Genomic DNA, 15525 nt, shown 5'->3' with positions numbered 1-15525 from the left:
CACATGGTATTGCACTTATGTAATGGGAAAGGAATGGTTTTTGTTCTAATGGCAGTGCCAGACTTACTGAAAAAAAACACAGTCAATAGTAGGACACAGCACAAAGTAGATTAGGCTAGGAACATAGCCTGTAGCTAAAGAGTTCGCCCACAAATAATTGTAATATTAGAGGCGATGTGCTCCCATGAAGGTAGACACATAGAAAAGAAGAGTGGAGTAAACTATTCAAAAACACTAGAAAAGACCTGACTACTATATGCAAACAACTTTATTGATCCAATGTTAAAAAGGGGGCTTTTTACTATATCAGGGGGAGCCAGAATGGTGAAAAGTGGGTGTACTGGCCCTAATAACGGCCTAGCAGTTACCCTACCTTGCCGTGGAGGTTGGCACCCTAGGAATCGATGTGGCGCCCCCGCTCCACGTCGGCTTACCCTTACTGACCATATTGAACTCTGAAGAGAAAAGAAAAGAAAGAACCACCGTGAAAAAATAAATGCTAAAATGTAAATGTGACCCTAATAAACCAGATTATTTTAGACACAGGGTGGGTCTAACTAAACTATCCAGTTCATTCACATATTTGTTACGGACTTCAATATTGGAATACAGAGTAATTGCTCATCAGGGGCAAGCAATTCTAAATCAAAATGTTGGTAAACAAGGCACAGGGGAATGAACAGTAGGTGATCAATGGGATCTAATAAATCTTAGGACATGGCCCAACATATACACATGAACAAATTTATAATAATCCAAGACATACAGATGATATCTACAAGGTATTCATCATTAGTCTATTCATATCTGTCCTGTAAGCAACCAGTTGCAGACACCAAATCCATAATTATGCATGGTGTCAGGGCCCCCATCAGGGCATTAAAGCCGTGACTGGCGTATGGGGCCCGGTGAGCAGAGGAGCAGGAGCGCGGCAGGTTAGCGGAACTTGTTTTTTTTTTGTTTTTTTATTTATTGAGAGCGGCGATCCAGGGTGGGCCCAGGGCAGTAAAGCTGGACACAGGGGAGGGCAGAAAGCTGGACACAGGGGGGCAGAAAGCTGGACACAGGGGGGGCAGAAAGCTGGACACAGGGGGGAGCAGAAAGCTGGACACAGTGGGGGGCAGAAAGCTGGACACGGGGTGGCAGAAAGCTGGACACAGGGGGGGGGCAGAAAGCTGGACACGGGGGGCAGAAAGCTGGACACGGGGGGCAGAAAGCTGGACACAGGGGGGCAGAAAGCTGGACACAGGGGGGGCAGAAAGCTGGACACAGGGGGCAGAAAGCTGGACACGGGCAGAAAGCTGGACACAGTGGGGGCAGAAAGCTGGACACAGTGGGGGCAGAAAGCTGGACACGGGGGGGCAGAAAGCTGGACATGGGGGGCAGAAAGCTGGACACAGGGGGGCAGAATGCTGCGCACAGGGCAGAATGCTGTGCACAGGGGCAGATTGCTGGACACAGGGGCAGATTGCTGGACACAGGGCAGATTGCTGGACACAGGGGCAGATTGCTGTACACAGGGGCAGATTGGAGAAACGTGGCATGATTGGAGACACAGGGGGCAGGATGACAGACATGGGGGCATGACTGGAGACACTGGGGCATGACTGGAGATAGATGGGGCAGAATTGAGACACAGGGGGCATGATTGGAGACACTGGAGGCAGGATTGGAGACAGATGGGGCAGGATCATGGGGCAGGATGGATACGGTGGGGGCAGGATGGATACAATGGAGACAGATGGGGCAGGATGGGGAGATCATATGGGGCAGGATGGATACTCATTAGGGCAGGATGGGAGAACATATGGCTGACGCCAGGAATGAGACACACGGGGGCTAGGATGGCGAATATTATTACCATAGGGGCTAATTAAGGGATATTATTACTTCAGTGATGTATTTATTTTATTTTTTGAGTATACTGTTCTAAATGGGGAGGGCGGTCCTATTACTGTGTAGAGTGATACTATGTCGCCTTCTTCATGTGGTGTAATGTAGAAGTTGGGAAAATTAAGTAATATTTTCTGCAAGTGGAACTTGAGATAACGGTGTTATTTCCTGCAGAGATGAGTCCTGGCTGGATGAAGTGATGGCGGTCTGTGCTGGATGAAAGATGAAGGACTTCACCTAGAGACGTCACTGGTGAGTCAGTGTGTTACCTATACACTGACACTATACACTGTATACTATATACAGAGGTCCTGTGTATAATGTCACCAGTGATCACTGGATTACCTATACATTATATACAGAGCTCCTGTGTATAATGTCACTGGTGATCACTGTATTACCTGTACACAGTCACTGCATACTAAGTACAGATCTCCTGTGTATAATGGCACTGATGGTGATAGTATTGTGGTTTTTTTTTATTATTGATCAGTATTGTAGTATTCAGTCACTATGTGGTGGTAATATGTGGTCTGGTCATGATGTTGTGGTATTTGTTCCTTGTATTTGATATTATTCGATCACTGTGGTGGTAATATGTCATCTGGCCATGGTGTGGCGGTATTTGTGCCTTGTAGATAGTATTATAGGTCACTGTGGTGATATGGTGTCTGGTCCTGGTGCTGTGGTATTTGTTCCTTGTATGTGGTATTATAGGTCATTTTAAAAATTGAAAAATAAATAAAAATATACCTAAATTGTATTGCATATTTTAACAAATATTTAATAGGTTACAGTAGAGTAGGGCCTGGCCAAAAGTGTCTACCTTGCCATTTTGGTGGCTTAAAAAATCTTTTGGCCAAAACAAAAGCTGCCAGCTATATGTGTGATCTGGTGATGGGAACTGTTAATGTGTGATAGGTGAGAAGTGGAGTTTTTCCAAGAAAGAGTGGTGGAACTGTGGACAGTTTGAGGGGTGGAGCGTGGAGGCGGGGCTGGGGTGGAGTTTGGGCGGAGTCTCAAGGGGGCCCCGGAAATTTTGCCAGTATGGGGCCCTGAAATTTCTAGTGGCAGCCCTGCATGGAGTAAAATCCCGAAGATAGAAACAAGTATGTTGCACTGTCCCGATTGGCCTCAATAGAGAAGTTAAATAATCTGAGACCACGGATTACATGATTCGGGTCGGTTTTTACCATCCCCAGTCTCGTGATCACTGTTATTCACAGAATAACGGCAATTGCAAAAAAAAGTCTGATTTCCCATTCATTTCTCTCTCCTCTGATATGATCTAGCATACCAGAGGAGAGAGAAATGGGGTCCCCTGAATTCCCCCCCCCCCCCGGTATCCCTGGACCCTCCAGCTCTGTTCCCCGGCCCTCGGCATCTTCTTCCGGGAAGAAAATGGCAGGTGCATGTGCAGTGTGTCCGCTGAGATCTGCCGGCCGGGACCTGGCAACAATAGATTTTTCCTATTGGTTAATTTTGATCACTGTGATAGACCCTATCACAGTGATCAAAATAAAAAAAATAGTAAATAAAACACCCCTTTATCATCCCCATAGTTAGGTAAAAATAATAACATTTAGAAAAGTATTTATTTGCATTAGAGATAGGGTTGGGGCTAGGGTTATGGTTGGGGTTAGAGCTAGGGTTAGGGTTGGGGCTAGGGTTCGGGTTAGGGCTAGGGTTAAGGTAGGGGCTATGGCTAGGGTTGGGGCTAGGGTTGTGTTGGGGTTAGGTGTTGTGAATTCTGCTTTTGGGTTCCCTCCAGTGGTTGTAGGTGGTAATGCAGTTGTCCCTGAGTTGCAGTCCTGGTCAGGTGTATCTGCTGATTGCAGCTCTGACTGGGGTATTTAGGTTTGCAAGATTCATTAGTCCTTGCCAGTTGTCCATGGTTCTGGGAGGTTTTGGATCTTTGTCTGGTTCCTCCTGCCTTGCTGCCATTTCAGCAAAGATAAGTGTCTGGTTTTTGTTTCTGTGGCACACATGCTGTGTGCTTAATAATTCTGTGCTATTCATTTGTTTTCTCTTGTCCAGCTTAGATTGTGTCAGTGTTTTCTCAGTCTTGCTGGATTCTCAGGAGTTGCAGATATACGCTTCACATCTTTAGTTAGATGGTGGAGTTTTTTGTATTTTCTGCTGTGGATATTTTTGGAAGGGTTTTAATACTGACCGCATAGTATTCTGTCCTATCCTTTCCTATTTTAGCTAGAGTGGCCTCTTTTGCTAAATCCTGTTTCCTGCCTGCGTGTGTCTTTTCCTCTACTACTCACAGTCAATATTTGTGGGGGGCTGCCTATCCTTTCGGGTTCTGCTCTGAGGCAAGGTAGTATTCCTATTTCCATCTATAGGGGTATTTAGTCCTCCGGCTGTGTCGAGGTGTCTAGGATTTGTTAGACACACCCCTTGGCTACTTCTAGTTGCGGTGTTAAGTTCAGGATTTGTGGTCAGTTTAGTTTCCACCAACTCCAGAGAAAGTTCCATGCGGCTCCAAGGTCACCGGATCATAACAGTTAGGGTTGTGTTGGGGTTGAGGTTGTGTTAGGGATTCGGTTATATTGGGGTTACTGTTAGAGTTAGGGTGGTGTTGGGGTTAGGGTTGGCATTAGTGTTAGGGTTGTGATTAGGGTCAGGGGTAGGGTTGTGTTAGGGTTGGAGTTAGAATTGGGGGGTTTCCACTGTTTAGGTACATCAGGGGGTATCCAAACATGACATGGTGCCCACCATCGATTCCAGCCAATTTTTGGGTTCAAAAAGTCAAACGGTGCTCCCTCCCTTCTGAGCCCTGCCATGCGCCCAAACAGTGGCTTTCCCCCACATACGGGATATTGGTGAACTCAGGAGAAATTGCACAACAAATTTTGTCATCCATTTCTCTTATTACCCTCGTGAAAATAAAAAAGTTTGGGTCTAAAGTACATTTTTTGTGAAAAAAGTAAAATGTTCATTTTTTCCTTCCACATTGCTTTAGTTTCTCGTGAAGCACCTGAAGGGTTAATACATTTCTTGAATGTGGTTTTGAACACCTTGAGGGGTGCAGTTTTTAGAATGATGTGTCTTTTGGGTATTTTCTGTCATATTGATCCCCTAAAGTCACATAAAATGTGACGTGGTCCCTAACAAAATGGTTTTGTAAATTTTGTTGGAAAAATTAAAAATCGCTGGTCAGCTTTCACCCTTATAGCGTCCTAACAAAAAATTATGTTTCCAAAATTGTGCTAATGTAAAGCTGATATTTGGGAAATGTTATTTATTAACTATTTTGTGTGATACAACTTTCTGATTTAAGGGCACAAAAAAAATAAAAGTTCAGGACTTTGACTAGACCACTCCAAAGTCTTAATTTTGTTTTTCTTAAGCCATTCTGAGGTGGAGTTGCTGGTGTGTTTTGGATCATTGTCCTGCTGCATAACCCAAGTGTGTGTCAGCTTGAGGTTAAGATCAGATGGCCAGACATTCTCCTTCAGGATTATTTGGTAGACAACAAAATTCATGGTTTTATTTACCACAGCAAGTCTTCCAGGTCATGAAGCAGCGAAACAGCCCCGGAGCAGCACACTACCACCACCATATTTTACTGTTGGTATGATGTCCCTTTCCTGAAATTCTGTGTTACTTCTGCGCCAGCTGTAATGGGACATACACCTTCCAAAAGGTTCAACTTTTGTCTCGTCAGTCCACAGAGTATTGTTCCAAAAGTCTTGGGGATTATCAAGATGTTTTCTGGTAAAACTGAAACGAGCCTTTATATTCTTATTGCTCAGCAGTGGCTTTCATCTTGGAACTCTGCCGTGCAGCCCATTTTTGCCCAGTCTCTTTCTCATGGTGGAGTCATGAACACTAACCTTAACTAAGGCCTACAGTTCTTTGGATGCTGTCGTGGGGTCTTTTGTGACCTCTTGGATGAGTCGCTGCTGCTTTCTTGGGGTAATTTTGGTCGTTCGGTCACTCCTGGGAAGGTTCACCACTGTTCCATGTTTTCGACTTTTGTGGATAATGGCTCTCCCTGTGGTTCTCTGGAGTCCCAAAGCTTTATAAATGGCTTTATAACCTTTTCCCAACTGATAGATCTCAATTACTTTGTTTCTCATTTCTTCCAAAATGTCTTTGGATCACGGCATGATATCTAGCATTTGAGGATCTTTTGGTCTACTTCACTTTGTCAGGCAGGTCCTATTTAAGTGATTTCTTGATTGAGAACAGATGTGGCAGTAATCAGGCCTGGTTTTGGCTAGGGAATTTTAACTGAGCTTTTCAAAGATGTGATAAACCACATTTAATTTATGTTTTAAGGGGAGACTTTTTCTGTGGGTTTGGTTATCTTTTCCCCTTAATAATAAAGACCTTCATTTATAAATTGCATTTTGTGTTTACTTGTGTTATCTTAGTCTAATATTTAAATTTGTGTGGTGATCTGAAACATTTAAGTGTGACAAACATGCAAAATAATAGGAAATCAGGAAGGGGGCAAACACAAGAGCCAAAGATGCCAAAAAGTAGGAGGCTGTTTCCAGAGCTCACTAACCACTGGACCAGGTTCTGCAAATCGATTCACACCAACCCTATGGCTAAGCATATAGAGCGTGTGTGCCAGTCTGTTAGGCACTGCATCTGAGGAGTCTTGGTTGGCATGAAACACTGTGGGAAAACACAGTGATAAGAGCATGGTAAACACTTCCATTAAGACCTTTAACCCCTTTCTGACATCAGACGAGATAGTACGTCCGACATCAGAAGCCCCGCTTTGAGGTAGGTTCCGGCGGCGAGCCCGCCTCAAAGCCATGACATGTCAGCTGTTTTCAACAGCTGACATGTGCCCGCAATAGGCGTGGGTGGAATTACGATCTGCCCACGCCTTTTAACTAGTTAAATGCCGCTGTCAAACTCTGAAAGCAGCATTTAACGTGCGCTTCTGGCCATCGGGCTGGAAATACGTGCATCGCTGACCCCCGTCATGTGATTGGGGTCAGCCGTGTGTCGTCATGTCAACGAGAGGTCTCCTTGAGACCTCTATGGTTGTTGATGCCGGATTGCTATGAGCACCACCCTGTGGTCGGCGCTCATAGCTATGCTGTATTTCTACTACACAAATCTGAGCATTGCCTCTATGTAGCAGAGCCAATCGAGTTATGGCAGCTTCTATCCTCCCATGGAGGCTACTGAAGCATGCCAAAAGCAAAAAAGTGATCAAAAATATGAAAAAAATAAAAAAATATAAAAGTATAAATCACCCCCCTTTCAAAATAAAGCAATAAAAATAAAATCAAACATGCACATATTTGTTATCGCCATGTTCAGAATCGCCCGATCTATCAATAAAAAAAGGATTAACCTGATTGCTAAATGGCATAGCGAGAAAAAAAATCAAAACGCCAGAATTACGTTTTTTTGGTTGCTGTGACATTGCATTAAAATGCAATAACGGGCGATCAAAAGATCGCATCTGCGCAAAAATGGTATCATTAAAAACGTCAGCTCGGCACGCAGAAAATAATCTCTCACCCAACCCCAGATCAAGAAAAGTGGAGATGCCATGGGTCTTGGAAAATTACGCAATTTTTTTTTTCACCACTTAGATATAAAAAAACCTAGACATGTTTGGTGTCTATGAGCGGATTGAAGCAACTCCTAGGGACTCATTTCTTAATCCTAAACCCAGATGCACGGATGACCGTTTGAGATTCATTACTACCTTCCACAATCAATGGGATGGCATGAGTAAACTCTTCAAACAACATTGGAGCATTGTTAAGAAGGATCCCAAGATCTGGGACTTGTTACCCGAATGTCCAGCCTTAACCGGCACGAAATCTTCGTGACTCCTTGTCTAGGAGTCTCTCTGTGAGACCTACCACTCACATTGGTTCTGGCAAACGTATACGGGGTTCTTATTCATGTGGGGACTGTAGTGTTTGTGGGTTTGTTGAACGCAATTCCTCTTTTAAAAATCCAGGTGATTCCTCGGTACATATTTTAAAGGATTACATCAACTGCAAATCCTGCAATGTTATTTATGCTCTTGTGTGCCCTTGCCCTAAAGTTTATATTGGACAGACATCCCAAGAATTACGCAGACGCACACAACAGCATATCTCCCAAAATTAACTTGGCCAGGCAAAACCCTCTGGCAAAGGGCAAAACCCTATCATCAGTGGCAACTCATTTTCTCCAGGATTCAAGTAGCCTGCCAGGCCTACGAGTGGTGGGTTTGCAAGAATGACCTAATAACATCCATAAATTTTTTTTACAGGGTGAACTGTTGAGACTGGAATCCAGATGGATATACAGACTCAACACAGTTGCCCCTCAGGGTTTAAATGAGGAATTATTGTTTTCAGGATTCTTCATGCCATAAATTAGTGGTCTATGATGCAAAGCTCTTTGATCATGTCTGACGATTGAGGGTACACTTTATAATTTATAATTTTTATTTTAATATAATACCGTATGTTTCAAGGTGGCTCCTACCGTCAGATATGATGAACCTTCAAGCTCATTGCATATGCTGCTTTTCAAAAATTCACAAAACATTTTTTTTGTTTAATTATTGTTTATTTTACAGTGATTTATTTATACTTTATATAACATTTGGTTATTATTTTTCTTTTGCAGTTTCTCAGTTCTTATATACTTACATTTTGATACATCTTTATTTACTTGCTCAACGGCCACTATCTCTGAGGTCTGTCGTGCTGTACGGGCTTCTTTTGTGAGTGCATAAGTCCTCCCCAACGGGTGAGATGCGTGGGTGCACTTCCTGTCCATAAGGAACGCACGAGTGTCTATTGCGCATGTGCGGTAAGTTGCGTCGGCAGGAAATTTGTCTGGCGTATTGCCAGCTGTACACACGCAGGCACATTCCACATTTCCGGCCAGTGGAACTCATAATTGCGTGGCTTAAATAGTGGAACGCACGCGGATACATTGCGCAGGCGCTATATTCCGACCGGGGTTGCATACAGAGTTATAGATATCGTTTACAGTAAACAAATTAATGATGACAGACTGGTACAGAGGGGAGAGGACCCTGTCCTTGCGGACTTACATTCTATGTTTGCACTTATTTTTGTCAATCAACCTTTTTTTCACTTATTATATACTGTGTGGGTACCTTCATATTGCACCCTCTTGTCCTTTTCTTCTCGTGTCTATGAACTCGTAATGACCTGGAGAATCATAATGACAGGTCAGTTTTAGCATTTAGTGAACCTAGCAAAAAAGCCAAACAAAAAACAAGTGTGGGATTGCACTTTTTTTTGCAATTTCACCGCACTTGGAAGTTTTCTCCCATGTTCGAGTACACGACATGCTAAAACCAATGGTGTCTTTCAAAATTACAACTCGTCTGACGGAAAAATAAAAAAGTTATGGCTCTGGGAAGAAGGGGAGCGAAAAACGAAAACGCAAAAAAGCTCCGGTCATGAAGGGGTTAAATGCTATCGCATTGTGGTTTGTTAGTCAGGTTAGGGAGTGGTCACTGCCGATCTGTATCTAGTAGAAATGATCACTGTATAAACTGTACGGGCATTAGTCTGTAGTCAGTACTATTCTTGTAGCCCTCCATGTATGATATTCTTGGCTCACAGTTGTCCTTGGAAGTAATTTTTCTTCGCCCCCAGAAAGACTTACTAGAGTTACGTGTCTTTCCATAGTAACAAAAGATGGCTATAGTTTTGATATAAATATTTTCTATATTATTACTTAGTCACCCATGGGACACTGTGATAAAGGCGGCTATGAAGAAGTACCCTAATCCCATGAATCCATGTGTAGTCGGTGTGGATGTGGTTGATCGGAATCTGGATAATCAAGGAAGGTTACACAGTTACCGTCTTCTTAGCACTGAGTGGCGTCTGCCGAGTCTTGTCAGGGCAGTAAGTACAATTTGGTAGAAATCATTTGACCAAAAAGTCACTTCACATCCTAAAAGATTTTTTCATTATCCATCCAAGTGAGATGCTATATTGGCGTCACAGATATTGGGTCAGATATCTAATAGCCCCCAAAAGTTGTGAAATCTGATTTTCCACACATTGCTATATATTCGACTTATGCATATTGCTTTATTCTTGGTAAACTGTGGGAATAAGGCCAGATTCACACATCTGTGTTTTGCGGACTGTTCTCGGATTGGCCACTGCTTTACTCACCCATATATGTCATGATGCCGGTCTGTGCATTGCAGTCCTACCTAGACCGCAGAACACGTCTGAAGCCGACCTTAGGTGTACTCATTAGTGGAATGCATTTACACAGCTATATTTTAGTTTTTTGCTGCAATCATGGTAGAACTGCAATGTTGTTGTCGCGATTTTAGAAAATCACGGCAGAAAGATGTGTTTTCTGTAATCAGAGCCTCAATGGGCTAAATTATATTACCAAATTTGTGACAAATTTTAATTGCAGATTCTTGGAACCAGCAGAACGTTGACGTATATAAAGGAACATTCTGTAGTGGATCCAGCAGAGAAGAAGATGGTGTTATGTTCAACAAATGTGAGTGCCATTTGGATATATTTCCTCGCTAATATCCTGTAATAATCGCATTGGGTGAGGAAACACAAAACAAGCATTTCTATGTCACTTTTGCCTCTGGCTGGTTTGTAGTGGTTTATATTGTACCATGTATCGATAATTATTTATTTATAATTCTTACTTATATAGCGACATCATATTCCGCAATTCTGAACAGAAATTTTCATCACTGTTCCCATTGGGGCTCACAATCTAGATTTCCTATCTGTATGTCTTCGGAGGAGACCCACTCAAACACAGGGAGAACATACAAACTCCTGGCAGATGTTGTCATTCGTGGGATTTGAACCCAGGACTCCAGCGCTGCAAAGTAACAGTGCTAACCACTGAGCCACCGTGCGGCCCACGGTCTATATATACTGTATAGTCCCATTCATCTCACATTGTTTTATACTTATAGTGGGTAATTCAACAAGCAGTTTCCTCCAGTTTTCCGGAGTAAAACTGCTTTATTAAAGGTCACAAAGTTTTTACCGAATTCATACTTACATAATTATTCTGCGACTCTGGTGCTTTTACAACTGTGTCCACGTTTTGAAAAGTGGTCTGATCTCGCTCTACAAATTCACAATTATGTCACAAAAATAGCGTACATTATGACAGAAATGTGCACTATCTTATGAATAGTGTACACGTTGTGCAGTGGCTGCAACTTAAAGGGAACCTGTCACCTGAATTTGGCGGGTCCTTTTTTGGGTCATATGGGCGGTGTTTTCGAGTCTTTTATTAACCCCTTTTTTTCCCCGCTGGCCGCACGCTGGTCGCAAAATTGACTTGTCATTGATTCACTTTCCTCCCTAGTTAACGCGTGCGCAAAGCAATCTTGCCTTGCGCACGCGCAGTATGCTTAGCCCAACTGCGGGGAAAGCCAAAAACCATTAGTGCACATGCGCCGGCACACTATGTCCCGGAACACAGCAAAATACTTCCGGGACATAGTGCGCTGGCGCATGTGCACTAATGGTTTTCGGCTTTGCCCGCAGTTGGGCAAAGCATACTGCACGTGCGCAAGGCAAGATTTCTTTGCACACGCGTTAACTAGGGAGGAAAGCGAATCAATGGCAAGTCAATTTCGCAACCAGCGGGAAAAAAAGGAGTTAATAAAAGACCCGAAAACACCGCCCATATGACCCAAAAAAGGACCCGCCAAATTCAGGTGACAGGTTCCCTTTAAAGATGCAGCAAATTCACCAAGAGGCGCACACCTCCTAACCGAATTTGGTGCTTCTTACCACAGCATACACTTCATCAACACTGAATCGGGGTCTTAAACTTTTTTTTTCAAAACATCTCCATGAAGTATATTAATTTTTTTTGTTAAAAATATTTTGTGAAAATGATGGTCTTTGCAAATCTAACCCTAATTAAAGCCTGACTAAGGGACTCGGGAGTCCCAGTTCTAGAGACAGATGGGGTCTCATTACAGTTATCTACTAGACGTTAATGGCATATCCTGTGAATGTACCATTAATATCTAGAATGGGGATAACCTATTAATGATAGCTGTATATCATCTCTAGGCAGGGGAAGCAGCCCAAGATTCTCTAAGCAGAAATTACACACTATGGTGGAGATCTTTTATCGTCACCCTGTATATCCATAGACTATTGCTATGTAATGGCCTAATCAAGAAGTGCAGACAAGAATAGTTATATATTCCAGAAATCTGTAAAGTACACCTGAAAAATTGTGAGTTAAAATAGAACTTTATTCCATCATTTCAAAATTGTGGTACAAAAAGTAGTCATATTCCGCATGTGCAGACCTACGCGTTTCGGAGTTATGCCTCATTCATGACTATATGCCATGTATGACAATTAGTAATGGAACACAATCTCATTGTCAAGCTACATTTAAAGTATTTTTATATAATGAATATCGCAAATAAAAAATAACAAAATAGTATAATAGAAAAAGGGGGAAAGAACCTGCATGTGCTGTATAAATTATATTTTGCAGGATTTCCTTTCTAAAATCAGGTCCTGCCAGAACTCTAATATGCACATTAAACATCCAGCACGCCTCTCTATCACGTAACAGTCCTGCCTCTTGCTCCAGGTAGAGACCAGTGGCACAAATAAATTGCATTAGGCAAGCTTATGCCTGCCATATTGGACTTAATTACTTATTATCCAAATGTGTACAGGGTGTGTTTTCTTTGAACTGAATTGTTATTTAACTGGTTTTATTGTTATGCCAGGACTAAGAATGCATGTTGAATTCAAAACGCGTTAGTTTTCAGCTTTTTTTTTCTCTTAAGCATTATATATTTGCCATGGACTTTAACTGACAGGCAATAAAATATTTTTATTTTTTGTTGAAGCTGAACAACTACATGTCGATAGCCCCGTCAGTGCATGTATGCCCAAATCCCCTTTTGCAGCCTTTTTGATGTTTTCCCCAACAGAGCAACTAAACTTATGCTAAGAGATTTAGAAGAATAGGAGAAGATAAATCAGTTAAAAGGAATCTGTCAGCAGGTTTTTCTACCCCAAAGTAGCATGCATCTAAGTAAAGTCACTGTAAAGGAGATTAAGTTCATACTTTTGTTGCATAAAATCAGTTTCCCATTTTTTAGTCATCCCTTACACAATATTAATGCTAATGAGACAAGTACTGTGGGCTTGGTACCCGCCTCTCTCCTTTTTTCCCCATCAGCCTCTGGTCATTGACTTGACAAGTCACTGTGCTCTGAGTGACCTTCCTCCCCCACCCCAAGATCTCCTGCAGGCACTGTCATTCCCTGGTCATCAGGACCTTTTACACAGTGCATGCCCCACCCCAGGAAATTACATCATGTGCGCGAGATCTCAGGAGGGGGAGTCAGGTCACTCAGACAAGACTGACCTGTCAAATCAATGACCAGAAGCAGGCAGCGGGTGGAGAGCTGTAAGCACAGTGCCTCCTTTACGACTTTACAGCAACTTTGCTTAGATGCCATTAGTTGGGGAAGAAAATCCTGCTGACAAATTCCCTTTAATGGAATGGAAACAGTATACTGACCATAAAATCGTACATTTTGAGCAGCATGTATAGAATTGAAATTAGTTTCATGCAAGATGGATCTAACAATGGTATCTTATTTTGTCATTTTAGATTTCACTTACAAATTTAGTATCTGTGGATGAAAGGTTGGTTTATACTCCTCATCCTGAAAATTCAGAAGCGTAAGTAAAGTAAAAAAATAGACATTTACGTTTATATTTCATTGTTTTTCACATTTATATCTTATTTCATTTAGTGGTAAATGGTACTGTCGGGGTCGTCACAACAATATCCTTCCTTCACCAGTCATTCCAAATTAGAATAAAAGCATTTCCCTTCAATCACTGCTGTGACTAAGCGCTGGTCCGGTCTCTTTTACAGTATGAAGCGTGGATCCAGGTGCTCTTTCCTTCAAGTTTTACTGACATAGCTTTTCACGACCATAATATCACCAGACTTCAAATTGTGACAAATATCGGTTTCTGCTGAATCTGGAAGGGAAGAAGAAACATAGGTGTTAGCAACATTTTTACTAAGCTGAATAACATATTGAACAGCACGGTCAGTTTCTTCTGACAACTACTGAGACTGAAATTTGCAACTGAGAACCTAGCACCAAACAATATCTCATATGGGGACAGGCCATGTTTTGCAATAGGGGTAGTACGAATGTGTAAGAGCCCTGGCCATGGAGCCGTAGTCTCCTGCATCATTTTGGTCAATTGTCCCTTCAGTGTGCCGTTCAGCCTCTCAACTTTCCCACTAGATTGTGGATGGTACGGAGTATGGAGGGCTACAGTGGATCCAAGCATTGTCAGAACCTCCTGATACGATACACATGAGAAGAAAAGGCCGGGCCTTGGTCACTTTCTACGACTTCTGGAACACCATATCTGCATATAACTTCCATCACCAGTTTCTTTGTTGTGGTCTTTGCAGTCATGTTGGTAACGGGGAATGCTTCTGGCCAACTGGAGAACATGTCGACAACCACCAGACAATATTCATACCTTCCAGACTTAGGCAACGTGATGAGGTCCACTTGGAGCCTTTGGAAAGGATAGTCGGGCTTAGCAAGGTGCTTCGGGGGTACACGTTGAAGTTGACCGGGATTGCAGGTCTGACAGATACCTCGATGTGTGGGCCCATGCGCCCACGTGGCAATAGCAGGGTACATCCGCTTAGGGAGACACACAAGTTGGTCCTTTTTCCAGAGACCATTGTCCATATGTGCTCCATCAGCTTTCCAGTGCTTCACTTCTTCCTTTGGAGACATTCTCTGCATCGTCATTAAGCGGTCTCGCGGGGTCCGGCAGAAAACCTCAGTCTGTCGTGGATCATCAGGTTCCTGTAGAGTCAGTGTTTCTTGTAACTGTTTACGCTGAGAGCGTGTGGTCACCATAACTGGTATGGTTAGTTCAACAGGCAGAAGAGCAGCGGCTTTTGCTTGCATATCCGCAAAGGCGTTACTAACAGTCTGTGGACTGTTCCTAGGACCGTGCTCCTTAACTTTGATAATGGCCACCTGAGTAGGTAATTTGATTGAGTCCATGAGGGCTTTAACAGCTTCAACATTCTTCACTGAGTCCCGGCAGTAGTAACAAACCCTCGATTGGCTCATAGGGCTCCGAAATCATGAGCAATACCAAATGCATACTGTGAGTCCATGTATATTAGCCCACCTGTCTTTGGCCAGAACACATGCAGTAGACAGATTCTGAAGTTCTGCTTCTTGTCCTGACAGGGAGGGAGAGAGTGCAGCTGCGTGCACTACAGTGTCTTCCGTAGTAACAGCGTATCCGGTGTGGAATCTGCCAAAATCATCATATCTTGAACCGTCTTTCAGGGCCTTGTAGAGAAATTGCATTATGCGGGATGCGTCCGGTATTCACTGACAACAATAAGTACATAGTCCAAGGAAACGCTGGAGCTCAGTCTCATCTTTTGTAGCTGACGGCTATTTTTCTTTCTTCTGTGAGGTGTCTGGCACCCTGAAGGAGACAGTGACCCAAAAATATCACTTGACCAAGGCAGAACCAAAGTTTCGAGGCCAAAACCCGACAGTTCAGATCTGCCAGATACTTGCGAAAACTAACAGTGGCAACAATGGCT

General features: G+C 42.9%; 1 protein-coding gene across 3 annotated transcripts in view; it reads left to right on the top strand.

Annotated features, from left to right (window-relative positions):
* Positions 1–15525, top strand: part of PRELID3A (PRELI domain containing 3A) — a 132828-nt gene that overhangs the window by 83240 nt on the left and 34063 nt on the right. For all 3 annotated transcript variants that reach the window (XM_069728946.1, XM_069728944.1, XM_069728945.1), the window contains exons 2-4: positions 9599–9767; positions 10300–10389; positions 13525–13595. In XM_069728946.1, the coding sequence (XP_069585047.1) occupies positions 9630–9767; positions 10300–10389; positions 13525–13595 (299 nt within the window). In that variant the 5' untranslated portion in view covers positions 9599–9629. The remainder of the gene's footprint in view (positions 1–9598; positions 9768–10299; positions 10390–13524; positions 13596–15525) is intronic.

Source organism: Ranitomeya imitator, chromosome 6, assembly GCF_032444005.1.
Source record: "Ranitomeya imitator isolate aRanImi1 chromosome 6, aRanImi1.pri, whole genome shotgun sequence".
Classification (NCBI taxonomy): domain Eukaryota; kingdom Metazoa; phylum Chordata; class Amphibia; order Anura; family Dendrobatidae; genus Ranitomeya; species Ranitomeya imitator.
This window is presented reverse-complemented; position numbering and strand designations above follow the sequence as displayed.